Genomic DNA, 13,943 nt, shown 5'->3' with positions numbered 1-13,943 from the left:
GTCAAGTACGCACCTTCACACTTGAGGCTGTGTATAAAAGACGTACCCATTACAGGAATCCCGGACCCAGGCCCATCTGCCGAAACACCTCCCATACATATTCTTAGGACAGAGATTCAAACGCCTTTTCAATATCCAAGGCGATCAGCGGCGCCCGTATTACTGTGACTCGGGGGTCATGCCTCACATGGAAGAGCCTCCGTAAATTCATATGGGTACATCTCCCTGTTCTCTTTCTATTCAGGACTCTAGCCCGCATCAATCGACTCATCGTAAAGAGTTGATTGTGGTTTTGTGGTCTGGACCTTGTACCTGCTAGCAGTATCCCACTTCTGACACAATCCGAGTTGGGGTTTAAGTTGTGCCCCTTGGCCATGGTCTTCTGGTGGTGTGTCCAGGCCCTTGCCCTTCATGCAGTGGTTTGATCAGTCTTGCTGCTGCTTAGTGGTTTCTGATCTGAGTGTCTTCCTTTTCTTTTCTTCCTGTTAACAGGGTTGGTTGTATTCTTGTCTCACCTTCCTTAGTATTTATGGCCTCTTTGCTGAGTGTCCAAACCTTGCATTGCCAGGCAGGATTGTGCATCCATCCTTATGCACAGTAATGCTGATTCCTTCCTGCTGGTTTCACATCGGTGGGGCTAGTTGTGCTTGCCCTAAGCATTCATCTGTTATTTGTATGGCTCTTTTCCACATGTGGAAGCTGTTTGCTGCCACAACTGTAACCATTCTTATGAATTGTGGTCTCATACAGCCATTTCCTCTCCAATTCTCTCATGGCAGACCCACCCTAGGGAGGTCAGATGCATCGATCCCAGCCAGGGATGCCAAGGAGAAGCCATCCTATTTCGATTGACGCGAAGGCCCGACACTCTCCTGCAGTTGGTTCCTTGTGGAACTTAGTGCAGGCTGTGCATTACAGTGGCTGCTTCCTTCTTCTTGTTCTACCAAATCCTTGATTTGCTTTTCTTTGGGCAAACTGACTTCTGTATGGGTGTCTGATCTCTTCCTGCACTTTGCATCTGGAGTTTCGTGACTGTTGGTACTCCTGGGGCTGCTTGTTGTTTTGCACTTGCTTTCTTTTCACACGTTAAGCCTTCGAATTTCTGTGCTCCGTTTCCCTCGTTTTCAAACATACACAGTAATATTTATACTCCGCTCTGGCATTCTCAGTTGTTCACTGGCTCTCCTTGGTCAGTGCTGTTCTGCATGCTGTTGACTTTTTCGGCTCTGGTCTGGTCACGTGTCCTGGATGTCCTTTTCTCTCCTCCTGTCAGATGGGGTGTTTTCCCTCCATGTTTGGGCAAGGGTTTAGGTCTGCACTTTGAAGGAATGGAGGTTCTTCCTTGTAGCAATCGCCTTGGCTCTTTCACCCAGTCTTTTGCAGTGTACTTGGAATATTTTTTTCTGGCCATAGTGTAGTTGGTGGCCTAGCACTCTCACAGGCATGGTTCCACCTCTGTCTGGGATTTTTGTGCTTATATGTCTCTCCGCAACTGTGGGTGCAGCTTTTTGTGCCTATATGTCTGTATTGCTCTTCCTTTGGGGTATGTGCTGGTGTGGCCCACTGTTTTTCTGTTCAGGTTGTTTGGGCTTTGCCCTATCTGGGATTCGTTTTTGTTGATCTTTTTCTGCTTGGACTTTCCTTTAGTCGGTCAACGGTTGTCCACTAAGAGTCCCTTCTGTTTTTTGTGCCTGGAGTTTTCTCTGATTATCTGCCCAGTGGTGTTTTCCTTATTCTAGGGAGCTTGCCCTGATGATTTTCTACTAAATCAAGTGTTGGTTAACGTTTGGGATCCTTCTAGTGTGGCTTTTATCTGCCTTGGCTTCTTTTTAACCTTCTCCTAGAGTACCTGCCCTTTTCTGTATGTTCCACTTCGAAGCGTCTGCTTCTTGGGGTGTGTCCGGTCTGTGTGCCTTATTGTGGTTTACCTGGTCACTGTTGGGTTTTCCACTGTGTTCTAAATTGCCTTTTCAATGGCTACAGTGCTTTTGGATCAGCTGTGCTGAGCTTTTGTGTGATTCTTGTTTTATAAACAACTTTTTATTTTATTAAATGGAATGGAGCACTCCGGCTTCAATACACAGCTTATTCGCCTACAACCACAGGGGCCGGCAGCAACCTTCTTCAAGCAACCAAGGGCGAAGGCCCGGGAGGTCAAGATTACATGTCATGTCTTAAGCACAAGAACCCATGTAGTTCCATCCTCTAAAGGGACCCCCGCTCCCGCCAGTCAAAGCCCCCCAGCTGTAGCAACCCTTACATCGCGGGTAGGTTCCTGCAGAGCGTTGAGATCTGGAAATCCCTTTAGGCTGCTAAATTTCCTGTATGATGGCATTGGATGCGCCAAGGCCCCGGCCTTGGAGGCAAGGGTGTGTCTAAACTGTCTAACCCCGGGTGAATGCCCCACCATTCCCGCCTCGCTTCGAGCAGCCCATGCTCACGCAGCCAGTATGCTAAGACCGGGGTGGTGATCCCTGAATACCCAGCATCGAGCCCTAGGGACCGGAAAGGTACGGGTAAGCAGAGCCGCTATCCGGCCAGCCACGTCATACGTAAAGCCATCCCCCAGGCATTTCAGGTGCGGCAGTAATGGGGTGGTCATGCACGGGACCCTGGAGGTAGTCCCTGATGCCAGGAGTGTCCAGAAAGCGGTCAACTAACTGAGGGGAAAGTGAAACAACAGTGGGAGGGTAGGGAGGATACCGGCTAGGCGGAGGGGAGGGGGGGTGGGGGGGATGGAAGGCAAAAGAGTCAGTAACGCTACCACTAGGCCAATCCGCCGAGGCCACCAGATCCCGAGTATGCAGGATCGGGGCTCCCTCTCCCCGGGGGTGGGGGGGCGGCATCAAGCCCCCCCATTCCGTCTGCAGACATCCCCCAAAGGCGTCCTGGATCCGCCGGGCAAACAGCGTCCTCAAAAAGCCTCAAGGCTCGCAGTCGCGGCGGTTGCATCCGAGCATGCTCCATCCGCCCGAGATGGTCTACCAGGGGCTTCCAGAGTTTCTCATATTGAGTCTCACGGGATTGAAGACGGGCTGTGAGCAGCTCCATTGCCACCACCTGCCACAAGCGGGTAAACCAAACGTTTACAGAGGGAGTCTCAGCCTTTTTCCAGTAGAGCGCCACTGTCTGTCTGGCGGCGCCCAACATGTGGAGGCTAAGGTGCCGATCCCGCCCCGTCATAGCTCTCACGGCCCCTGGCCTGAGGCCCAGAACAACCACTAGCGGATCCTCAGGCAGAGGGTACCCCAACACCCGTTTGATATGACTGAGTACCTCCTTCCAAAAGATCGCCAGGAGGGGACAGGACCACCAAATGTGTATGAAATCTCCCGGCGCTTGCGTACATCGCCAACAGAGAGGAGACGTCTTAGGGAACATCTTCTGGAGCCGAACCGGGGTATAATACCATTGAGTCATTACCTTGTAGGCTGACTCCTGCTGGGGGATGCTGCGTAGAATTTTAGGGATGTCCCTCCACGTGTGATTCTTGTTTAATGCACCCTGTCGAGTGTTGCTTCAATTTGGCAGTGTCCCTGGAAATGGGTGTCTTGGTTCAGGCATCTTAACTGCTGGCTAAAGTGAAGAAGAGGGATGAAATGCCCTGAATACTTATTGGTCCAGTCCAACTACAAATCTAGGAGTGGTGGGCATTGATGATTGTATGGCTTTGTGAATAGCGAGGGTGACCTTATCCTTCCCCTTGGAGAAAGGGGAGAGGTTTGAAGAAAAATATCTGTATGGTTACAGGTACCTGCCTGTCTGACTCTGTGTAATGAAGACTACCACCTCGTAACCTGAAGCGCCAACCCTATGTGCCCCCCTGCTTTGCAGCCAGGGGGCACTCATGAACAAAAATACGCTCCTCCCACCTCCATCTCTTCGGCAATTCCACAGACAAGTGCGTTCAGTTACATTTTACTCTGACTGATACCAAAGCCACACTGATCCCGCCTACTCACTCCCCCTGACTCTGCTCCCATCCAACAGGAATCACATCATCCTTTTCCTTTCTCCAGAAGCAGCACATCCTCCCACTAAAGTAAACTGTCTTTGCAACTCCCTTATTTGCACCCGGCTGTGCCCATTCTAGAAGTGCAGACTAGCTCTCTGGGTGGGGAGGGGTGCGATGCAGAGGGGAAAGGAGGAGCAAGGGAGAGTAACAAGGCAATTTTTGTTTGTTTATTAGAATCAATTATGAGTTGTAATTGTATTTACTTTTTTTGCAGAGATTTAATCAATTGGAGAGCTTTGACTGGACTAACGAACATGATATTTCATGGCAATTCAACTCAAATTAGACCTATTCAAGGAATCATCATTCATCGATATTATAATGAACACACAGAGGAAAACGACATTGCCCTACTTAAACTTGCTGCACCGGTAGAGTATAGCAACTATACACAGCCAGTCTGTATACCGGGTGAAATCTCATCCAACACCACTAATCTACAGTGCTTCATAACTGGCTGGGGAACGACTTCTCAAGGCGGTAGGTAATGTTTCCTTGCTTGTATGTATTCCTTTGTTTTGTACAGCGCCGGGCACAAAGGCTTACAGCTACTACTGCTTATAGTAATAATGTATCTATTCAAGCTACAAGTGTGTGCATGGAATGACAGCAGCAGTGCTATCTTAATGGGACAACTAGAGAACTGCCTATTTTTTGACAATCAGTCAGGGTTTGTAAAGCGCAACTACTCACCTGTGAGGGTCTCAAGGCACTGTAAGGGGGGGGGATTCAGGAAAGACAGAGGGACAATCGCCCAATGTTTAAATTCAAGTGTAATGATAGCTAAGTACTCATTAGCAAAAAAGGGTCACATGTATATGGCTTTCATGGATCTCTCAGCTGCATTCAATTACATGATTCATACCAAACTCTGGGAGATCACGGCCCATATGGGAATTGACCCCCTGATAATCCGTTTCATCAGGCAGCTATACTCAGGGGCTACAGCTAGTGGCTAGTGTAAGATATGGAAGAGAGGGGGATGTACCAACCGTTTGGGTATAGAATGTGGAGTGAGGCAGGCTGCCTGCTCGCCCTTTTCTCTTCTCCCTTTATACGAATCAAGTGGAGATGGTATTAAAGACATGCGCCAAGGATGTACCATATATCGAGTCATCCCCTCTCCCTATCCTCCTTTATGCGGATGATGCATTCCTGTAGCCAAGAACCCCAAGAGTGCTACTGAGATTAATTGAGGATTATGCTAGTTTTATGGCGGCCCTGGGTCTTCACGTTAATGAGTAAAAATCTACCATCTTAATCACTGGTCTTCATACAAAAAACAATCATTCTTCTACGCAGCCCAGCGTAAAGTTTTTTTTTAAATATCATTTTTATTGGCATTTAAGAAAAATTCCAAATCAATAGTCAACAATCTTTACATTTCTATGCACTGTATACTGTCGTTCGTACTATACCTCCAAATAACTCCACCCTTTCCCATATAAGGACGTCAGTGCTTCAGTTATCAGCAACTTGAATCGCATGTGAGGGTGAACAGACATAATCCTAAAAATACATTTTACAAATATCCATAACAAAAGGAAGCAATTTTCACAATTTGAACAAATACAGACAGAAAGGAAAAAAATACAAGAAGGAGATCAAAACATATTGAACTTTAGAGATGCAAAGGAAACCAAGTGAGTGTCATGAAGGAAGTGTCCAGCCCCTCTGGGGGACAAGCCTTACAGTTTAGGCTCCCTCACGTCTCTGTAAAATAATTGCCATATATAGTCCGATGCATCTCAGATTCAGAGAACATACTATTGAGGTGTGGCTAATAATGGATGCCCAAAATGATCATATAATTAGTAATGGAACAAAATAGTCCCCAGTACGTGACCCATCTTATGTGTAACAAAAAACACTAAACTTAATAAAAACCATCTACCAGGGGACGTATGTGACAGGCAGTATGTGAACTAAAGACCAGGATCAATCAGCCCAGTGTAAAGTTGAGGTGGTTTATTCCTCCCTCTATTTGGGGATAATCTTTAATAGTAAATATAAGTGGAAAGATATGGTTGCAGATAGAGTCCTCCTTTTTGTAAGACGTATAGCAGCATTATTTAATTTTTGCAAACAAAGTTGGGCACATACCTATTCCAGAGTTTCTGCTTATCTATGAGGCAAATGCTAAGACCATTGCCAAGTATGGTGCAGCAGTTAAGGGCATGGCAGATGTTGATTCTCTTCAACGTGTGGAGTATAACTTTCTTAAGGGTCTTCTGTCACTTCCCAAAAATTGCTGCAGTTATCAGTCCCGTAGCGAGCTGGGTCTATCATATATAGCAGACGTTATACGTCTTGCCCCATTGTTACTGTGGTATTTTATAGGGAGCGATGTTAAACCAAGAGGTTTTTGAAAGATTGCCTTAAATTAGATCTGGTTAAGGAGATTCCCTGGTTAAAGTATGTTCCGGCAACTTGGACAGAACTGGGGTTGAGCGATTTGTTTGACGCCCCTGACAACTGTCTATTCTCCCTACGGCTAAGCTGAAACAGGCTTTTCAGGTTTCAGCAGTGTTGAAAAGACGGGATTAGTATGGGAACAAGACCTCTGTAGGCCTATACCATTCTGTTCCCTGGGTGGGCCATAGTTTTCACTCATATTTGGCATTTGTTTCAAACTTACAGCATTGATTCATGTTGGTGAGATTCAGATTGAACCTCATCCTTTTGATGATGGGTTTTCCAGCTAACTCCGATTCTAATAATAATCTTTCACGTTGCCCATGTGATGGAGTCTCCCATCAATCTACTGAGCATATTTTGTTATTTTGCCATTTTTACAAGCAGCAGAGGCACCGTATTTTAGTACTTTTCTTACTCAGTAGGAGTGGATTTTACCGAAAGGATGTTTTACAGTTTTTACAACGCCTCGAAAAACCTGCTGTGTTTTATATAATTACCTCTTTTCGTTGGGCAGCCTATCTACGTAGGAAAGAACTTAATTGGCTTTATGAGAGAAATGTGTTGGTTCAATTGGTCTATGTAATCAGGTATGAGTTATCTAGAAATGTTAATGTGCTTCATCATTATTTCTCTGGTATATTATTTTTTAATGTGATCCCTTTGTCCTATTAATTTCTTGATGAATTTGACATGTTTACTGATTTTGCTGCTATTGGATACATCATTTAGCACTTTAAAATTGTATGTAGTATTGTGCTAGATATGATTTATTTATTTAGAAGTTTTATATAGCCCTGGCCAGACCCAAGGGTATCGGAGCGCTTTACATCAGTTGTATTGCAGAAAATAACACAATACATTCATAGCAAGTATGGGTCGCAGCATAGCCATGAGGCGCTGAGGTCTTTGAAAGTCTTAGAGGAAAGTTACTGTCCTGATTGGAGCTCCACTTTTGGGGAGGCGTGACATGAACGGGATCAGGGGCGCGGCGGGGTTAGAAGTCATTGAGGACACAGAGTCGAAGCGTAGCGAGGTGTCTGCTTCAGTATTCCGGCTGTACCTATCGGTTCACTAGGGAGCGGTCGAGGAACAAGACTTTGAGCTGATTTTTGAATTTTGCAAAAGATGGAATAATTCTGATGAGAGGGGGAATAGAGTTCCAGACTTTGAGCACGTGCCCGGCGAAGGACCGGGTCGCGTTTTTTTGTGTGCGTGGTTTCAGCGGGATGAGAAGCAGAGTGTTTGGACTTCTGAGGTTCCTGGTCTGACCACCTTTTTTGAGTTTGGAAGCCAGATATTCCGGTTTGCCGGTGTGCAAGGCTTTGTGTGTGAGGCAGGCTGTTTTGAAGTTTGCCCGCATTTCAACTGGGAGCCACTTTAGTTCTCTGAGTGCAGGTGAGATGTGGTCAAATTTCTTGATTCCGGTTACCATTCTGGCTGCTGCATTGAGAGTTGTTTTGAGGGGAGCAAGATGAGATTTTGCTATGCCTGAGAGGACTGCATTTCCGTATTCTAGACTTGACAACACTAACGCTTGGGTGGCTTGTTTGAGATCGTTGGGCGGGATGAAAGGTTTTATTTTGTTCAGTAACTTCAGGTTAAGGAAGGCGCTCTTAGCTGAGTTATTAATGTGTTTGTTCATGTCCAGTTTCGGGTCTAGCATGATACCTAGTGATTTCACAGAATCGGCCAGGGTGAGGTTCCCGTTGAGCGCATCAATAGCTTTTAGCCATTCCGCAATTTGGGGGTTCTCTTCTTTGTTCGAGATGGAAGAAATTCCGTTTTGTCTTGATTTAGTTTGAGGTGGTTACTTGACAGCCAGTGTTGGACTTCTCTCAATGTGTCATTAAGTCTTTGAATGTCTTTGATGGAGCAGGTTTCCAAGTAGATCTGAGTATCATCTGCATACAGATGGAAGGGAATGTTGGCTTTTTTGAGTAGGGGGGTGAGGGGTTCCATGTAAATGTTGAAAAGTTGCGTGGAGAGCACTGAGCCCTGGTGGACTCCCCTGCTGACTGGGAGTAGGTCGGACGTACAGTTTTTGATTTTGATTATTTGGGCGCGGTTGTGTAGGAAGGAGGAGAACCAGTGAAGGACCACCTCGTCAAGTCCGGCCCTTTATTGGAGGGCCTTGATGAGAAGATTGTGATTGACCGTGTCGAATGCTGCCGATAGGTCTAGGAGAATGAGGAGACAGTAATGGTCTGAATCAAGTGATTTGAGGATATCGTCAATGACGTTGAGGATTGCGGTTTCAGTGCTGCAGCCTTTTCTGAAGCCGGACTGGTGTGAGTCTAGGAGTTTGATGCTATCCATGTGTTGGGTTAGTTGTTCAAGTACGCATTTTTCCAGGATTTTGGAGAGAAGAGGTAAGTTGGAGACCGGTCTAAAGTTATTCAGGTCCTTTATGTGAAGGCCCGGTTTTTTTAGTAGTGGCGTGACTTGTCCAACTTTAAGGCAGTCAGGAACGATTCCGCTTTTCAGGGAGCTGTTTATGATCTTGCACCAGAGCGGTGCTAGGGAGAATTTCAGCATTTTGGTCAGTTGGGGGGGTAAAGGATCTAGGACGTGATATGAGGGATTGGAGGTGGAGATCAATTTGACTATCTCTGATTCCTGAATGGGGCGGAAGAGTGACCAGGGTTTGGTGGGAGGTTTGGGTGCAATGTCATACGACCCAGAGGTGCTACTATTGGTAGGGGGGGTGTTGTTGGTGACCAGTGAGAGTTCGATCTTGTTGATCTTGTCATTAAAGAAATTGGCGAAGTTGTCGCACAGTTCTTTGGAAGCCAGCATTGAGGACGTAACAGGCTTTGAGGTTTGTTGCCTGATGATGTTAAAGAGATATATGATGGAGAGCTTTCACCTTTGAACATATCCTAGTATATGTTTTTAACATTGGATGTACTGTTTCAGCTCTAATGCAATATGTTGTTATCAATTTTACTGTGTGGCGTTTATGCGATGGAAACATTGCAAATAAAGTTTGACTTGACTTGTATGGGATTATTCTCTGCCTTCACAAAAAAAGAAGTGATTTCAGGAAGAAAGCACAATAACTAATTGCCAGCAAAGGTAAATTAACAGTAAATTTAAATACAAATTTCTGCGTCTATCTTTTTTAATGGGGGTAGGCAATGTGAGCCAAAGGCTGAGGGTGCTGAGCGAAACACACATCAAGCAATAATAACAAAAATAAATGATAACTACCATCTACAAATGAGTATGAGGCTTGCAATCTACTTAACACGGTCTGAAGTTGTCAAAAGTGAGAAGGATCACAAATACATTAAAGGCATTGAAGGAAAAAAACTCACTTGTTTAGTTATCTTACCTCTGAGCTGAAGTTCGCTGTGTTGGCCCCGCATAATGACCGCACCAAAAAGGCCGTGCAGAGCAGGGAGCGCAGTGATGTCTGCATTTTTGTAGCATCTTGAAACCCATTGGTGTGATTTTTGGGCTCTTTTTTTGCCGGCGGGAAGAGGAAAGCAATGAAGGGGGAGGGGTGGGGCAGACGAAGCAAGCAGCATCTCAGGAGGTGGGTGGGGGAGAGGGGCAAGCAACAATGCGGGAGGGATTAAAGGGGTGCAAGTAAAAGGGAAAAAGGGTCTCTGAATGTAGCGAGCAGTTGAAGGACACTGGACTATGGAAACAGTACTTGGGTCATACTCCATAGGAGGACAAACACACAAAGTGGAAGTGAAGCAGCCTTAGCTCCCCAAAGGGAAGCAAAGAAATTAGAGTGCTGATAACACCAACCAATGATAAGCAATGATTGGGCGCTGAGCCACCAGTGACTAAACAAAATGACTTGCAAGCAACAGCGCTTACTCTATCTCAAGCGAGACGTAAAGCAAAGGGCATGAGGAGCTGAAGGGGCAAACTGTCAAAGAGGTGAAGATAGCCCACCAAAAATACTGAAGGGTAAAACGACAGTGCCCCCAAAACATTTAGGGATGCTGGGGTGATGGCAGGATAGTTTTTAAAGAAGGGGCAGGAATTTGTCCTGCCTCAGGGGAAACAGCACTTACCATGCAGGCAAGTACCACACAGGTAAGTATTTCCATCTTTACCGTGCAGAACTTTACAGCAAAGCTATGTATTTGTTACTCCAGTATTGGAACTTTCACAGATTCACATGCTTGAATCATTCCCCGTCTTCATGATGGTAGTCCACAGTACCTTTAATTGTAGTACCATGACAGGTATAGACTAGAAAAAAGGCCTAGGCCTCTTAGTTTATTAACCTATCTTAGTCATTATTAAAAAAAGAGACCAACGTTTTGCCCTAACCAATCAGCATGAATCATCCTCTAGAACACTCCTGAGAGAAGCTCAGTAGCTTAGATTTTCTACTGCACGTTGTGCTAGGGAGTTTCCTCGAAGCTCTGCTCAGCTTTTCTCAATCTACACCTTCTGACAGTAGAGTCCTGGACTTCATTCTTCAGGAAAGTACTTTCATTTGGTATATACTCTCAGACAGATATATATTCCACTCTTTATATCTATTTATTTGACATAAAAACTGACTGAACTATTTCTGAAAAGGCAAAAAAGGCTCTCTTCAGAGAGTGTGCCACTTGCTTGAAAAAGAGATTGTATGTAGAGGAACCTCACAAAGACTGCATTTATTATTTGTACCCATCTCATAAAATGTAAGACTGCAAATATGACCCTCAAAGACCATGAAGGACATCTTCCCATCTGGCTCCAAAAAATGAAGCCCTGGGTTGAGCCTGTATCAGTCTCTGAAAGGGAGCAGTCTACTTCTCAAATTTCCCTCAAAAGGGAGATTGATTCTTCACATTCAGTGAAGGAACCTTACAACAAGTGCGCCAAGAACGTCTCTCATGAATATTCCTCTGAGCGCAAAAAAGGTTCTCACAAAAAAGAACAGCCATCCAACATTGTATCTGAGCTGAAAACGCAACCTCCAGAGCTCAAACTGACTTTCAAAAGGCCTTCTTTTGACAAGTAGTCAACGAGCTCTCTGTTGGCGAAGAAAAGTTGGTCAGCACCGTCGATTTAAAAAAAGCTGCAGTTCAGGGACGTCGCCTACTTTCTCTCCTGCCGTCTTATCGACGACGACATCCTTATCGTAATCGACTCATGCTCCAATTCTTAGACTATTCCTCTAGCATCCTCCTCTAAAGTGGTCAACCGATTGTTGACGAAGCACTCCTCGTCGCCTTTAAAATTGAAGCTGACATTGAAAGTGTTGTCGGAGAAATTACCATCTTCATTGACGAAGAAACCGGGTTGATGAAGATACCGCCGTCGATTAAGGCGCCACTGTCGACAAATTCACAGCTGTCAACCAGGTCACCGTCTTCGACAAAGTCACAGTCAAAGACGAAGGAAAGAGGAGTTGGCCTAACAGCTAGGGCGGTCGACCTCGAATCTGGGAACTGGGTTCGAGTCTCGGCAACGACGCTGAACATCCTGTGATTCAGGGCAAATCACTTAATCTCCCCGTGCCTAACAAAAATGAATGTGTCCTCATGTAACGCAACTGGTGATACCGGGTCAAGTTCGTGCTATATAAAACTCTGTTTAAAAAAATAAGAAGGTAAAGATAACGGAAGCAAAGACATCGTCGATGAGAACACCGTCGACGAAAGCTTTCTCCTCGGCGAGGATTCCTTCACAGCCAAAAAACTGTTAATGACCAGATCACCATCACAGATTGGTTTTTCACAGTCAACGACGACAGTTATTCATCTAGGAAGATAGATTACACCACAGCATACTTCCCCCAGTAAAATTACGCCTCTCTTACCCACTAATCTCCAGGAGGAGGGAAATTCTGAAGAAGAAGAAGGCAAATAGTCCGTCTGACAAACATGTTAAGTGTCAACCGGATGATGACGAGGATGAGCAACAGTACTATAGTCAGGCCTATTATGGCCAACCGGACCCAGGCCATCAGCAATATCAGGAAGAGATGGTCATAATGCCTTCAGCTTTGCTATTGGATCTGCAGTTTATGCTGGAATATTATCGAAGGCGCTTCCCACCCTCAGTGTCTGTTAATAAATCTCCACCTCCTCAGGTGGGATCACCAGTACAGGTAAATACTCCTCTACTATCATGCTTTCTGTTCCAAATACTCCTCAGTCTATTCCTCTTCAGGGACAGATCTCTTCGGATGAGGAAACAGAAGAATGAGAGCTTCGCGACACGGCCACGGAATGGGACAATTACATGATGTTTTTACCTGCCTCACTAACACTTCCTCCGGTAGATTCCCCGACATTGGGGGATTTCACAATCTACTAGAGCGTGCAGCGGAAAGATTTGCTCTACCAATGCCTTCTAAACAAGCTGAGTGTTTCTTATATGATTTCAAGTAACCATTTTGTAAATCTGTTGGGGCTATTCCCATAATTGACTACATCTGGGATGAAGGTATTAAGATCATGAAAACCCCAGCCTCTATACTGGTGGTACTTCCACACCTTGATGAAAAAATATAAGACTACAGATGACGCCCCAGCATTCCTCACAGGGCACCCAAAACCAGATTCAGTAGTCATGCAAGCTGCTCAACGCCGCTCAAAAAAATCCTGTGGCCCCTCTTTCTGCAACAAACAAAAATCGAGTCATTTGAAGAGAACCTGCCCAAGGAAATTATGATAGGATACAGCGAGAATCCGCTGCAATCGCTTATCTAGAAAAAATACTTTTTTTCTAGAGACACCTCACCCACCAGGGTTTCCCCTAGGTGGCATGCTTCATCATTGGGGTTCATCTCAATCCTCTACGTATTGAGGCGTGCTGCGACTTGTGAATATGCAGGAGCACTTACTGGTGTAGGTGAAGTGAAGGGGAGTGGAAGAAGGAAACATTTTAAATACCTAACTAGTGGGCCACTCTTTTATTCCCGCCCCTAGTTGGTAAGGTTAAAATCAGGGGTTGTGACTGAGAGAAAAAACGAGACGATAATGTGTCTGGTTGTCTCAGTAATGGATAGCCAACATGTTTTGAGCCGTTCCCCTATTGGCTTTTCATCAGGACTCCACAGGGTCCAGCCCCGTGTGTACCACTCCTAAACAATCCTATAATAAGGAAACAAATATGCACACTTATTGCGCATGCACTATGTATACATATGGTTTGTTAATGAGATAATCTGTATTTTTGAAACGCTATGCTATTACGTTATGGTCGAAGCCAGGGATCGAGGGGCCTTTAGTCAAACCTTCATCAAAGCCGCCTCCGGTCGAATAACCTACTTCTTGCCCGGGGGACCCCACCTCTTTCTGCACCTCCTGAGAAGGAGGGAAGACGTCTAGATTCCATTGGCAAACCATTTTCGCCAATGTCAGCACAGACAGTGAGGGCAGCAAATTCTCTGGCGATCTTAGGGAGCTATGATCGCCAGATGTGGTCAGACATTGCACCCTACATTGACCAACTGCCGGAGGATGCCAAGGAAGAAGCAAAAAAGATTTTGCATGAAGGAGAGAGGGAATCCAATAAGATAAGAAATTCGGCAATGGACGTTGCT

General features: G+C 45.5%; 1 protein-coding gene across 1 annotated transcript in view; it reads left to right on the top strand.

The window, feature by feature from the left end:
* The window catches only part of TMPRSS12 (transmembrane serine protease 12), a 319,835-nt gene that overhangs the window by 107,035 nt on the left and 198,857 nt on the right, over positions 1 to 13,943 (top strand). The window contains exon 3 of the mRNA XM_085654544.1: positions 4,230 to 4,495. Within this exon, the coding sequence (XP_085510670.1) occupies positions 4,230 to 4,495 (266 nt within the window). The remainder of the gene's footprint in view (positions 1 to 4,229; positions 4,496 to 13,943) is intronic.

The sequence above is a fragment of the Triturus cristatus genome, chromosome 4_1 (assembly GCF_964204655.1).
Source record: "Triturus cristatus chromosome 4_1, aTriCri1.1, whole genome shotgun sequence".
Classification (NCBI taxonomy): Eukaryota; Metazoa; Chordata; class Amphibia; order Caudata; family Salamandridae; genus Triturus; species Triturus cristatus.
The sequence above is the reverse complement of the archived record's forward strand: the minus strand, read 5'-3'. Positions and strand labels throughout refer to the sequence as shown.